Raw genomic sequence first — 15,328 nt, 5'->3', positions numbered from 1 at the left:
ATATCAAATTATGACAAATACTACCATTATATATACACTTTGCTATTGAAATACACTTAATAATAATAAAATAATTCATAGTAAATAATTCTGGCTGTAATAAATAAATAATAAAAATAATGTAAAATGAATATTATATTTTTTGCATTGCAGTAATTATGAAATATGAAAATATCATACTGCAAAAATATTGATTGTACAAAAACAGGCTTCATTTTCTGTGAGATTCAGCCAGAGCGAGTATTATTTTTCGGTGTTTTTCTTTAATCGATTCCTTCTCTCTGTGCACACAGTTCATCTCTCTGTGCTCTTATTGTGAATAAACTGATTTATTTTTCTTTAAATTTCACTTTTATACTTATTCATCTCGTATTCCATTCAGTTTTTTCAGTCTCTCTTTTCTATCTCTGGTGTGTCTCTGGGCAGGCATTGATTTTTTGCAGAGATGTGTATGTGTGTGTGTGTGTGTGTGTGTGTGTGTGTGTTTGCGTGTGTGTGTGTGTTTGTGTGTGTGTGTGTGTGTGTGTGTGTGTGTGTGTGTGTGTGTGTGTGTGTGTGTGTGTGTGTGTGTGTGTGTTTGTTTGCGTGTGTGTGTGTGTGTGTGTGTGTGTGTGTGGGTTTGCGTGTGTGTGTTTGTGTGTGTGTGTGTGTTTGTGTGTGTGTGTGTGTATGTATGTGTGTGTGAATGTGAAAATGGCTGTGGGTAGCAGTTGTGGTTCATGCAATCCTGTAAATCCAGATTTAGTCATTTAATGACTGTTATATTACATCTAGCATACATTACTGTGGTTTTCGTACAGAAAACAGGTACGTTCTCAGAACTCGTCCATATTTTGGATGTCCTCACAATGTGTCCACGCAATCCCTGGAGAGCAGAGTGCCTGACTGTGATGTTTTCTCTGTGTGTGTTCAGTAAACGCACAGCGCTGAATCGATAGAGGTGGTAAAAGACTTACAGCCACACTAAGCCAATGTCCACTTAACGGCAAGACAATTTATCAAAGAGAGAGGGAGTGAGCGAGAGAGGTAGAGAGAAACCATTGTTTCAGTTGCTCAAATGCTGTAAGTACACTGGGCACTTTAACAGTTACTGCTGTGCTATTGTGTGTCTCACATCAGTGTGAATCGATTTGTCTTTTTCTGTCATTTTGCCCCTATTTCAGCAACTGTCCATTACCTGTTTGCCATCCTTCAAGAAGGTACAATTTCAAAGAGTTAAAAGTATTTCTGAGTAGTGGTCAGTTGATATATCGGCCGGTATTTGGCATTTTTTTTTAAATATTTTATTTTATTTTATTTTATTTTATTTTATTTCGCAACAAATGCATAAAGCACACGGAGGAAAAATTATATTAGTGAAGTGCAGTGAAACATATCGGCCGGTATTTGGCATTTTTTTTTAAATATCTGCATCGACCAATAAGTTTTGCTGTTTGGCCGATGTGATTTGATGGCGCTGAGAGCAGCATTCTCCCGCTTCATTGTTTGTCGTCACCATTTAACAGTTCTGTCTAATAATCAGATAGAACTGTTAAACAAAACTAAGCAGCAATTGCCGTAGGCCATCCACAAGAGCTCTGGCCTTTTCAGTTGATTGTGTACTTTGAAGACAATTGTCTACGTAGAATGATTGGGTGACTGATTCGGCTAGAGTGGGGTCAATTTCACCATTGTCATGGGCTACCCGTTGCAGCGCATATATAGCACAACAAGGACTGCACGTTGTACCAAAGGGCAGGACCTGCCACTCATAGATCTTTGGCTGCTCAGTCCTATGCATGTTTCTCCACAGGAAGCGCAGGATCGCCTTGTCATCTGGCAGTAGGCGAACTTGGTGAAACATACCTTGCACATCTGCACTCATGGCCACGGTGTGCTGCCTGAACCGAAGCAAAACTCCAAGCAAAGATGGACCAAGTATGGGACCAGGAATGAGGTGCTCATTTAATGACTGTCCCTGATACTGGAAAGAACAGTTAAACACAATCCTGTTTTTGCCATTGTGTCTCACCATATGGTGTGGAATGTACCAGGATTCAGCTGAATTCTCAGCTTCCTGAAGGGAGATTTCTGCCACGTAGCCAGCCTTCTCTAGTTTGTCCATCTCAGTGCAGTATGCTTAGTTACTGAGCCAACACTCAGCACTCGTCCAACAAAACTTCACATTTGCATTAATATTCATCTTTTAATATCCATTTTCATAATGGAAACACAACACCATCCACTTACTAATTAAATTAAACTCTCAGATTCTTAAAAAAATAACTAATTTAATTAGATCTCGTTCCTCTGCGGGTAGAGGAAAGAAAAAGCCTTTAGGAAAGATAAGAAAAGATCGCTCATGCTCTTTGAAGTGTCTGAGATGTGCAAAGACCAAAATGTTTCTCCCTCAGGCCAGTGGACCCTCAACCCCATATATTTTATGTAACGCATTTATGTATTCATGAAACTACATTATGAAATTCATTTTAAGGTGGGGTGAAGTTCTTCAAGAGCTCGTTCTCCACTGGGGAAAAGGCTCTTTGATGCTTAAAATCTCCGTAGAATCTTTAAACTATCTTTGCATCTTCTAATGCTGAGCATGTAGGTAGCAAATGTACAGTTATGATAATGAAGATTTCAAAGGAACAGACCCAAATGAAAAATGAATGCAACTGCACTGCTTCAGATCCATGCTATCCATATAGGTGGCACTAAAATGGCTCTTCAGTGGTTTGCGGTTTTGATGCTCTGATGTTTAAGTTGAGCTTTCGTCGGTTTGTTTGTTTTGGCCAGCAGAACTTTTGCTCTTTGCAGTCCTGTCGGAGGAGTTTGTGTTTTAAAGCCCCCCTGCCATTTTTCTGATAGGGTTGGCAGGGACGTTCATGCAGCACACTGTTAGTTTTGTGTTGTGCTGCATTTGTGTGTTTGTTCTCTCAGATAATGAAGTCTTCCCGCGGCTCTGTTCTCTGGCACAGCAGTGAGGAGAATCCACTGCTAAACAAACACTCTCTTAATGACCGCACTGTTTTCTCTCACTTTCTTTATTCTAAGGCTTTATCTTCACCCTAAAAAGTGGATATTTGCATAATTATATGCTTGATGGACTAACTCAAGTATTGCTGCATGTACGAGATGAAGGATTCGATTAACCTGCAGCAGACCTGTGAATCTAAACACCACGAATGACACAACAGCACATTACGTTTTATAAACGGTGTCATAAAGGGGAAATTAATTACTAATATTTGTTGGATGGTGGCTGTTGTTGTGCTTAAAGTAAAGAAAGTTTTGTGAAGAAGTTTCTTCTGTCATTAAAATGAGGGAGCAAGAACGAGGGAGAAAAACGAGCACTTAAAGACACTTTTGTCGTTTACTGCCTGGTTAAACTGGGTGGTACTGGGCAAGTGATTAGTGAATATCTATCTATCTATCTATCTATCTATCTATCTATCTATCGGTCTGTCTGTCTGTCTGTATGTCTCTGTCTGTCTGTCTCTATCTGTCTGTCTGTCTGTCTGTCTGTCTGTCTGTCTGTCTGTCTGTCTGTCTGTCTGTCTGTCTGTCTGTCTGTCTGTCTGTCTGTCTGTCTGTCTGTCTGTCTGTCTGTCTGTCTGTCTGTCTGTCTGTCTGTCTGTCTGTCTGTCTGTCTGTCTGTCTGTCTGTCTGTCTGTCTGTCTGTCTGTCTGTCTGTCCGTCCGTCCGTCCGTCCGTCCGTCCGTCCGTCCGTCCGTCCGTCCGTCCGTCCGTCCGTCCGTCCGTCCGTCCGTCCGTCCGTCCGTCCGTCCGTCCGTCCGTCCGTCCGTCCGTCCGTCCGTCCATCCATCCATCCATCCATCGTGCTATCGTGCTGTCTGTCCGTCTGTCAAATTTATATTAGCTAAAAATGCATACATGAGTGATTATGTTTTGTATTCATCTGAAGATCATCTGAAGTGAAATTCCTAGTGTGGAACGTCTCTCATACCTGCTCTAATTTCCAGTGGAATTCAGCCGGTCTGAAGGAGTCTGTCTGAGTGTAGTCCGTCCTCAGCAGGAAAACCAGCCTGCAGTTATGCACATACAGAGAGTAATGGTGTCGGTTCATCTCTGAGGGAGACAGAGAAAGTGATAGAGACAGAGAGACAAAGAGAGCACAGAGAGGTCAAGAGACAGACAGAGAATACAATTGCCTCTTGACATACAAGATAATATCGCTAAATTGAACCTGAGAGAATAAAAAACGGCGCCATTTGGTGTGCGTTTATCTATATAGAGATCCTGACAGGAGAGGATAGTCAACTGAACCGGGCTGGAAGTAGAGCTCCAATCGTCCAGTACAAATGAAATTCTGACCTTAACTGTTTCCTCTTCAACCCTGCTGAAAAGACCAACGTGAACCTCCATGTCCTGGCTGGTTTTTGCTGGTCAGTTCTGGTTTGGTGCTAGTATAGCTAGCAGATCAGCAAGGTTTTTCTGATGAAGTCTTATCATGGACTTCTTGGTGACTAAGCTAGTTATACCCATAAAACTTCCTGTGTGAAATACAAAACTTTACTTAAAGCCTTTATGTATAATGCATTATAAAGGTATTCATAATGTACGCTGTAATGCATTGTATCTGTTCATAAATAATTGTAACCAAAGTTGAAATGCATTATAATATTTGAAGGTTTGTTTGTCATGTGTATTAATGCATTATGCTTTTTAAAGTTCGTAAAGTATTATAATGTATTATAACTGTGATTACAATTATTCACAAGATCATAAAATGCATTATAAAGTAAATGAAAAGGCATAATTAATGCATTAAAACTACTTTTATAATGCATTGTATATAAAGGCTTTAATTAAAGTGTTACCAAGCTTTCTAGCAAGCCGTGCTATTATGGAAGTTATGGATTTATTTGGTGTTATTATGGTGTATTTAAATAATTCTGTCTCAGATATTTCTCCCCAAATTCCTCAAGACAATTAGAAATAGACACACATGAATCAATAGTTGAAAAAATAAATGTAAAGAGCTAAAGTTATGTGGATAGCAGCTTAGATCATTTGGTCTATGGAGAAATTAGTTCATATAATTTATATAATGAATTATGAAAATATTCTTTCTCGGCTCTCTGTCCTGGACTCGGCCCGTGCTTCATCCATGTGGTTATGGTGAACTGATGGGTTAGATTCTGCGGGACGACCCAGTCTGGGATCTTGGCAGCTTGATGGCCATCAAAGCGGTATGTGAGGTCACTGTCCCGGCCGCCATCCGCCACAAGAGTCGCCGTCCAATTAAAAACACCGCTGGGGGCCGGCAGAAGATCTGTGCTGCCTGATGAAGCTCCTGGTATGTTGCCGTGGCGACCGGTAAGTTAAAATGTTTAAAATGATAAAATGATCATTCGAAACACAGATCACAGTTGTGTTTCACCAGTCTCTTTCACATGACTCATGCTTCAAATGCACCTCTTAGGACAAGGGTGGAGGTTTTGTCTGACTAGTTTAGCCCTCAGGCACATTTCATAATTAAACCGACCCAAGAGAAATGAGGAAGCGCACAATGGAATAAATAGCTGTTAATCATACCGCAGAGCTTCTGTAAGGATCGTTCAGAGTAAGACTGTCTGTCACAGCCTCTCCCAGCACTGCTCGTCTCCAGCTCCACTGTGGTCCTGATCCACGACACCAATCCCACACACGTCTCCAGGTGCATCTTGGGAAATAACAGCTTACTACCCGTTCCTGGTTCATAGTCAATGAGCTTGCTCCAGCCTGGAAAGAAAGAAAGTTAGGAAATGTTTTGATAAGTAGCTTAAATATTATTGCATACTTTGTCTAAGGACCGACTTGGTAATGTTGCAAATGTTGGAATTAAGAGTTATTTTATGAATTTTTTAACAGGAAAGACCTGTTAAAAAGGCCAGGAAGGACCAGAGTTTATGTTGTTGAAGTTTTTATGGCTACAGTTCTGCTGAAGAGAAGATCTTGAGAAGATCATAAACACTTGCTTTAACAATTGACTAAAATAAAAAGTATGTACTTATTCACTTTCATTTTACTTAGTTAAACTGGTTTTATGTAATTCCATGCATGACATTTACTTACATTTGTAATTGTAATTTTAATAAAAATGTACTTGATATATAGTGAGTAGGTCCCTAAATATATATGAAATATAATAATAAATACTCAGCACCCCCTTAATGTAAATTTGTGGTATTTTTTGGAGCACAAATATGACAAGTAGCAAAAAATTTTTTTAATGTGACTAACTGAATAAGCCCATTTGTTTGTTTTTTAATGAAGAAGAATCGTATTTTCTTTTTGTTTTATTCAATTCTGATTTATAATATATTTGAGGTTTGTTACCCAGAGCTCTTAATGTGTCTGGCGAGATATTAAATTTTTCAGGCTACATTGTGGCTGTAATGCATTCTATAGCCAGTGGTTATTTAACGTGAAGTTGTGGGTGAAAAATTAAAACGGCGGACAGTATTAAATGGATCGTGTAAACATGCATTCACATACAGACCACACAAATATTAGCTCACACACACTTTGAGCTGCTGGGTTTGGAAATTTGGAGCTGAAATTATTATTTTATGCATGGAGGGAGCCTAAAGGTAACAACAAAATGTGTGTGTGTGTGTGTGTGTGTGTGTGTGGATGGTGCATGTCCACCCCTGCTGAATTATTCACCCTTGCTTATGAGACACAACGGGGAGCTGTTTACTTTTCTCTCTCCTTCATGATTTTATGTCAGATGTGAAAAAATGGCCTTTACTCAAGTTGTCATCATCCAGTGGGCTGGAAAAAAAATTGGCCTGAAGCTTTGACCAAATTCTTGTGTGTGAGTAAAGAGGAACATTTTTTGAGTCTCCAAACTCACCTGAGGGACAGTCACATCAGAGACACATCAAAGTGCATTCTGGGAGACGCAGTCTACTTTAGACCAAAAGTTTACTTGATTTTATCCATAGGGAATTGACTGGATGGTGAAAAAGCAAATGAAGGGGAGGAAAAAATATGGGCTTGTTGACGTTAGGAGACAAGGAAAGTTGTTTGAGGGGATTTTAATTAAAGTTTTAAACAAAAACTTTTTTGCGTTTGGAATAACATGCACTTACGACTTAAGACTGCTTTTGTGCTCCAGGGTCACAAATGTACATTTTGTCACCATTTAAAGCAGTATGATATTTTGAAGAATGCTGACTTTCATTTAATAGACAAAAAAACAAAACAATTAATATAATAATTAAAATAAAGATTAAATCAAATAAAATGTAAATATTATATGGAAAATTAAACATAAATGATATTGGATGATGGAATGCTACAGAAAATTACAGAAACTAAAACATAAAATAATAATAATAATAAATATGAATTAAAATAATATAAATTAAGGCTAAACAGAAAAAAATCACATAAAATTACTAAAACTTCAACTAAAATGAAAATGAAAACTGAAAATATAAAAATAAAAACTAATTAAAATAATAAATACTATAATAGTAAATAAATAATACTAAAATAACACTGATAATTATTTAAAAATCATATTCAAATAACTTTACAGCAGTCCAGCTGTACAGTCTCATTAAAAATGTACACAACTGTTATTGTTGCAGTACACTTTCAAAAGGTACTATTATGTACTTTAAAAGTACTAATATGTACCTTTAAGGTACTAAAATGTATCATTTAGTGGTAAATGAGCTACGAATATGGCAACCACCTTTTAGCTTTTGTACCTTAGGGTGCCGGCCCACTGACGGCGTGTACCTTTTTTCTGAGAGTGTACAAAAAACACTGAAGAATTTAGCAAATTAGCTTCCTCAAAATTGCACAAATTGGTAACTTGTAAATATGACTTTGTTCCCTGGTTGACCACTGAATCCTGACTATTTTCATGTGCAAAATGCATCCGAGATTAAAACATTTCCAGATCTTACCCTGCCATCCAGGCTTGCAGATGGGTTTGACATGGATGTGTACGACAGCGTCCTGCGCCGCTCTCTTCTGACCACAGTCGAATGCTGTCACATGGATTTTATAATGTGATTCCTTATCAAAGCTCAGGCTCTCTGTGTTCCTGATGTTACCTGCACATAAACACACACACATTTAAATACAGACGACAGCAAAGTGCTGTTTGCATGTGTGAATGTTTTTGTGTTTATTGTGCGTTTGTGTGTGTGTGTGTGTGTGTATGTGTGTGTGTGTGTGTGTGCATGTGCGTGTGTGCGTGCGTGTGTGTGTGTGTGTGTGCGTGTGCGTGTTTGTGTTTGCTGACCGTTGCGGTCTATAGCGAAGGCTGTGTCCTGAGAGGTGATCTGGTAGTTGCAGATCTGGCTGTATTGTGGAGAGCAGTCCTGGTCTGACGCCTGCACCTGCAGAATACTGTCATACACTTTGCCCTCCGTCACCGAGCCTTGATACTCCAACTGACCGAACACGGGAGAGTCACGACAGCTGATAAAAACAACCAAGTAATCCACACCACTCCAGTCCATCAATTAACATCTTGTGACAAACATCATTGATGTTTTTAACTTCAAACCATTGCTTCATGCTAAAATGCGAGTCCTCATATTATTGCCTTCTCCAGTGAAAAAGTAATCTTATCAGAATCAGGAGAGAAATATGCACAGATCAAACACTGTTTACAAGCCAAAACAGCTCTAAACAAATATGTTGGTGGATTTTGATGTGAGAGGACAACAGGGGATGGAGCAGAGGATCCATTGGTGAGCAACATTTCTCCAAATCTGTTCCGAAAACAAAACAAAAAACAAACAAACAAAAACATCTACATCATGGATGGCCTAAGGGTGAATAAAGTTTAAGCAACTATTTTTTAAGTATCAACTTAGATGTCTTAGATGTTTCTGTTAAATGTTTGAGTTAATTTTTACTGCTGATTTCAGACTTTAATACTTTTGGCAAATCTGAGCACAGTTTGAGATATTGTGTTAAATTCCTCCAAATCCAACTTTTGTCATTTTTATTGTTTATACACACAAATACACACACACACACACACACACACACACACATTTTTCAAGTTTCTTTGTTTTATATATTTTATATATTTATGTATTAGTTTTAGTTTTGGTAATTTGAGTACTTTGACTTATTTTAAGTTAGTTTCTAATGTTTGCTATTTATTTTATTTCTGCTTAATTTTGATTAACAAAACAATTTTTTATAGTTTTAGTTAACAAGAATAACACTGTTAAATATGTCTTTATATGCGTTTAATAACTGGGATTACATGGAGAACAATGGAGACATTTCTCCTAAGAAAAAGACTTCAGGACATGTGTCTCCTCTAGAGCAGAGCTCACTTATTTCTCTAAATGTCCTTCTCTACATATTTTTTATCAACCTATTAAAATAGCAACTATATGTCAGGTTGTGTTTATCAGGAAAGGAGCACAGTTGGCTGTATTTTATTTTGTGATTTTACTGGAACTTAGCATGATAGCGCGCCACAGTTTTGACTACTGAGTTAAAAGCGTATTTTTAGGGGGCCTGAAATGAAAAACAGCAACTAAAGCCAATTTAAATAGCATCTAGAATGCTGTATGCTGAATGATTTGCGGTCCAGATCTGAATTAATTAGTGATCTCTGCTTTAGAGGAGACACGTGTCCTGGAGTCTTTTTCCCAGGATAAAAAGCACCAAAAAGTCTCCATTCGTTCTCCATCACTGTCCAGGAGTAGCAGCGAACATATTAAAGAGATCTCGTTTTGTGATTTCTCTCTCCTGCAGGTCATTATAAAGTCTTAGAAAAGTCTTCGGGGAGAGAAAGATATTTTAAAAAAAGAGGTCTAAAAGAAAAAAAGCGCCTCCAGGTATCCTCACGGCCAGTCCTGACACACTTTTGCGAGCTGAAAATACCAAAATAACAAGCTTGCATCATTCATGTCAAAGACAGAGTGACAAGTGAGTAATGCTTTGCAAAGGGCAACAGCTTGTGTGACAAATGACGGGATTACAAACACCGCTGCTAATCTGTGCTATAATGTTAAAAACCAGAACATTCGCAAACACACGTGTATATGCATTAGGCATGAAATCTCTAGTAAAGCAGTGTGATTTTGCAGCTTTACTGCCCTTTAGAGTCCAATATCTCACTTTTATCCTTTATCCGTGTGTGTGTGTGTGTGTGTGTGTAGTATCGTAGATCCAAGCTGTCAAAGCCGGATACAGTAATCCTGTCTGGATTAAAGAGATACAGAGTAATGAGGAAAGTCTCTCTCTCTCCTCTCTTTTTTTTCATGATTTCATCACTAACCTCATTTCTATCTCACTCATTCACAAATGTATTTTTCATTTTGTTTCAAAGGACTTCAGTCTAGCTCACTGCATTAGCTCTGTTAAAGCATCTTTATATCTGCCGGTAAAGAGAAGCGTCTTTGGCTCAGTGTTTGTTTGCAGCTTTCAGTCTGCAGGTAAGCAGGTGCAGTGTTCATTATAGAGCTCTTAAAAGCTTTTAATGCCTGAAGGTCAGACACCTGCTGTTCATAGTCACTACTGAGATAGAAAACTTGATTTTTGAGTGACAGTTCAGTATCCTACAGTTCTAGTAAAAAAAAAAAAAAAAACTGTGAGGCATCCATCTTGAAATTCTGTATATACGCTAATGTAAGAATAAGACTCTTATGCTCACCATAGAGTAAAATGTTAAATATATTTACAATTTAAAGGAACTGTTTTCTATTTTAATATATTTAGCTGTTTAATAACTGATTTAAAACAATTCCCAACTGTATTTATAATTATACTTTAGATCACTTTTATGGAAAAGAGAACAATTAAACACAATTATAATTTGCATATTAGATGATTAGGATCGATATGATTGATTAACTTACTTGTCCTTTACTCAGCACTTTGTACAGTTGCACCTCAAATGCAGTGTCGTTCCCCCATTTTAAGTATTGTATATTTTTTTAAAGAAGCCTCTTATGCTCACCAAGGCTGCAATTATTTGACCAAAACACAGTAAAACAATAACATTGTGAAATAATTTTAAATGTTAAACATTTTTCTATTGTAATAGATTTTACAATGTGTAATTTATTCCTGTGATCAACGCTTAATTTTCAGCATCATTACTCCAGTCTTCAGTGTCACATGATCCTTCAGAAATCATTCTAATATACTGATTTGCTGCTCATTTATCATCAGTTATTATTGGTTCTCAGTTATTAATAATGGTTGTCTTTTTATCAATGTTAAAAACAGTTTTTGCTGCTTAACATTATCAGGGGGAAAAACTGCATTTATTTGCAATCGAAATCTTTTGTAACATTATAAATGTCTTTGCTGTCACTTTTGAGCAATTAAATGCGTCCTTACTGAATATTAATTAGCCTTTTTTAAACTGGATTTACCCCAAACTTCTGAATAGCAGTGTATCATGGTTTCCACAAAAATATTAAGCAATGTTTTCAACATTGATAATAATCAGAAATGTTTCTTGAGCAGCAAATCAGTATATTAGAATGATTTCTGAAGATCATGTGACACTGAAGACTGGAGTAATGAGGCTGAAAGGATCAAAGGAATAAATTACATTTTACAGTATATTGCAATAGAAAACAGTTGTTTTACATTGTAGTTACATTTCTTAACTTTTATAAAGAATATCTCTTTGGATTTGAGACTTTAGTCTTTGCAACTTTACAGATCTTCTTTATGCATCAAGAGCTTGTAACACTTCAAAGAGAAAGGAAAAATTGAAATCGCATCATATGACCCCTTTAAAAAGTTTCAACTACCCAGTAGCAGGTGCGTGACTTAAAGGACACAAAAAACAGAGTACTTCTAAAAGTAGGAAAATAAAAAACTGTGAATAACAGAGAGAGGTGAGTCAAGCACGGATGAATCATTTTAGAAATAGTTCACCGTGTTCCTTTCAGTTCAAAAACATCACAGACATGAATCAGACTGAGGTGGAGAACATGCATTTCTTTAAACACACACTGACTTGTGTGATCTCTTCTCTCCGTGTCCCTCCGGTCCTGTGCCACAGTCACGTGCTTGAATGATGAAGGTGAATTCTCTCTGACGCTCGCAGTCGATCGGTCCACGCGCCCGCAGACGGCCCTCTCCTGACGTGCGGTTCAGAACCACAGCCTCGAATGGAGCGCTGAGACCCGGCACGTGAAAGCCACAGATTTCACCTACAGAGTGAGAAGAAGACAGATTAAGACTTCCATTCTTTTCACCAACTTTCCTGTTTGTAATCTCAGGGTTACTGCTCTTTTTAATTGCACAAAAGCCTCGCAGTGAGAAGATCTAAAAGGGGGCAAATTCTTTATTTTCTAGCTCTTTATTGTTTTCCCATTTTTATATTGTCAATATAAATAGACATGAACAGCCAGCCAAAGTTTGGAATAATTAAGATTTTTTTATGTTTTTGAAAGGCAGAAATATTGTGAAATATTATTACAGTTTTCTGCTGTAATACGTTTTAAAATGTAATTTATTTCTGTGATGCAAAGCTGAATTTTTTGAATAGTCTTCAGTATCACATGATCCTTCAGAAATCATTCTAATATGCTGATTTGCTGCTCAAGAAACATTTCTGATTATTATCACTGTTGGAAACTGCTTCATATTTTTGTGGAAATCATGATACAATACTATTCAAAGGTTGATGGTATTTTTTATAAAGAAAGAAATTAATAGTTTTATTCGGCAAGGACAAATTGAATTTATCAAAACTGACAGTAAAAACATTTTATAATGTTACATAAAAATTCGATTTCAAATAAATTCAGTTTTAATGAACTTTCTATTCATCTAAGAATCTTGGAAAAATGCATTACAGTTTCTACAAAAATATGAAGCAGCAAAAAACTGTTTTCAACATTGATAATAATGAGAATATTATTAATAATTCAGACTCAATAATAATTAAGAAGCAAAACAGCCTATTAGAATGATTTCTGAAGGATCATGCAGACTGGAGTAATGATGCTGAAAATTCAGCTTTGCATCACATGAATAAATTACATTTTACAGTATATTACAATATAAAACAGTTATTTTAAATTGTAATAATATGTCACAATATTGCTGTTTTTACCATATTTTTGATCAAACAAATGCAGCCTTGGTGAGCATAAGAGACTTCTTTCAAAAACATTAAAAAATTAAAAGTTTTTTTTTTTTTTTTTTTTTTTTTTTTTTTTTTTTTTGTAGGTATATTTTTAAATGTCATTTATGTGTTTGTGTGAGTGTTATCAAAGTTCATAAAGCTTTATTGAATTTAAAGCCACCTATAATGAGGTTTCAGACAGGAACCATAACATCACATCTAATGATATAGTTCAACTGAGCTTTTGAGATAACCAAAAAAACATTAAATAACTACAATATGTATTATTTCATGAAAAAAATTAATTAATTTAATTTTGACACCATTACTTTTTTTGCCTGCTGCTGAATTGCATGCACATAATTGTAAGACATTGTCAGCAAATGACACTTTTATGCCTAAATGAACGCATGGCTACACAGACATTGAACACTGACACTGAAACCTCTGTATGTTATTGGGACACAGCCAGACTATAGTGTCTCATTTACTGCCATGTGTTTGATCAAAGTTTACAGGCCGCCGTAGGCTGGAGACTCCCAGCAGCTGTGATTTATACTCTCTGTTACTGTCCCTCTTAGAGACGGAGCGTCTTATAGGCCTTGAGGGAGTCGTATACGACTGCACTCGCAGTGACCCCTCAAACACACACACATTTTTGATCAAACAAATGCAGCCTTGGTGAGCATAAGAGACTTCTTTCAAAAACATTAAAAAATTATAATTATTCCAAACTTTTCGACAGCAGAATAATATCTATTTGAAATACACTTATAATGTTAGTAAAGTTGACATAGTCCCCAATTCTCATATGGAGGTGATCTTGGCTTGTAAGAAACTACCTAGCAACCACCTACAACGGCTTAGCAACCACAGAACACCATAGTAAATGGTCAGCAAGATGCTAACAGCCGCCCACAATGCTGATGAGTTTTGCATGAGCAAACATCCTCACTTTTGGTGAAATCTAGTTATTAATATGATTGTGTGTGTGTGTGTGTTGTGTAAAACAGCACTGCTGTCCAGCACTGATAAGAGTATTATCCATCTCTCCTCTCTTTGATCTTCAGAATAAACCCACATTCACCACATATACAAAACAACAGAGAGAGGAAGAGCCAAGAGATGGAGAAAAAGCAGCAATCTTGTTGAATAATATTTCACAGTCTTTCATTAGCTATGTTTCTGCATGTGTGAGTGCATAAGACTAAAAATGAATAATAGTGCATTCGGGCATTAAAAAAGCTAGCATTCAGAAATATGTGTGAGATTGTTTTGTTTGTTTGTTTTGTTTTCTCAGCATGGACACTGATATAGTAAGGGGGCGTTCACACAGCATGTGTTCTTGCATTTATTTTGCACTTTTTTTTAATTGTTGGTCTACATGTTTTTATAAATGTCATTTTTGTTTCATTCTCTTGAGCTTTTAATACATCCTATGCATCAGGAATAAATTGCTTCCTCTGTTGAAAATTGCTTTGGATAAAAGCGTCTGCTAAATGCATGAATGTAAATGTACACGCACACACACACACACACACACACACACACACACACACACTCCTGAATGCTGTCTTTTATCATTCAAGTGCCTAGCGAGCTTTGACATGCTTTCTCTCCTTCCCTCTGCCACTCATGCGTTCTTTCAATTCAATCACTTATTCCCCTTCAGTCTCTTGTCGCTTCTGATTTGAAACAAAACAGCATGTGAGGTTTCCTCCATCTCCTGTTCTCCTTTCAGACAGAACAACTATCCTATAAACTATAAATACAGTAACGGAACATAAAGAAGAAACAGTGCTTTTTATAAATATAAAATATATACAGTAATGTAATATAATTATATTTTATATATAAATATATTATCTAATATCAAGATATTTTTCTTGTATATTTCCAGTGCATTGAAAAAAATTGCTTTGGATAGAAGCGTCTGCTAAATGCATGAATGTAAATGTAAGTGAGGGGCGTTTTCAATATATATATATATATTGCAAGCTTTATCATACTGAAGGGGTTTATTTTGCAATATTGATTATCGTGACAAATAAATTAATAAATGGACAATAAATATTGATTTAAGTTGAAATTATTTTATTATGAGAGAAGAAAGAGACTGTGGAGTGATATGAGGGATATGAATGATGTTTTCGTGAGAGCTGTTCAATAACACACAATAGTTTGTGTACAAACGTATAGGAGATGTGTAGTTTGGACATAAACAGACCAGTGATGCTCAGTATCTGTGATATATATATA

The 15,328-nt window shown here is 36.6% G+C and overlaps 1 protein-coding gene across 1 annotated transcript in view; it reads right to left on the bottom strand.

Annotated features, from left to right (window-relative positions):
* Window positions 1-15,328, bottom strand: part of clstn2b (calsyntenin 2b) — a 61,987-nt gene that overhangs the window by 20,208 nt on the left and 26,451 nt on the right. The window contains exons 3-8 of the mRNA XM_016552174.1: window positions 11,948-12,149; window positions 8,249-8,427; window positions 7,908-8,057; window positions 5,539-5,724; window positions 5,057-5,296; window positions 3,947-4,086 (exon numbers count right to left, since the gene is read on the bottom strand). Coding sequence (XP_016407660.1) covers window positions 3,947-4,086; window positions 5,057-5,296; window positions 5,539-5,724; window positions 7,908-8,057; window positions 8,249-8,427; window positions 11,948-12,149 — 1,097 coding nt within the window. The remainder of the gene's footprint in view (window positions 1-3,946; window positions 4,087-5,056; window positions 5,297-5,538; window positions 5,725-7,907; window positions 8,058-8,248; window positions 8,428-11,947; window positions 12,150-15,328) is intronic.

This window comes from Sinocyclocheilus rhinocerous, unplaced genomic scaffold (genome assembly GCF_001515625.1).
Source record: "Sinocyclocheilus rhinocerous isolate Xijiao unplaced genomic scaffold, SAMN03320098_v1.1 scaffold1126, whole genome shotgun sequence".
Taxonomy (NCBI): domain Eukaryota; kingdom Metazoa; phylum Chordata; class Actinopteri; order Cypriniformes; family Cyprinidae; genus Sinocyclocheilus; species Sinocyclocheilus rhinocerous.
The sequence above is the reverse complement of the archived record's forward strand: the minus strand, read 5'-3'. Positions and strand labels throughout refer to the sequence as shown.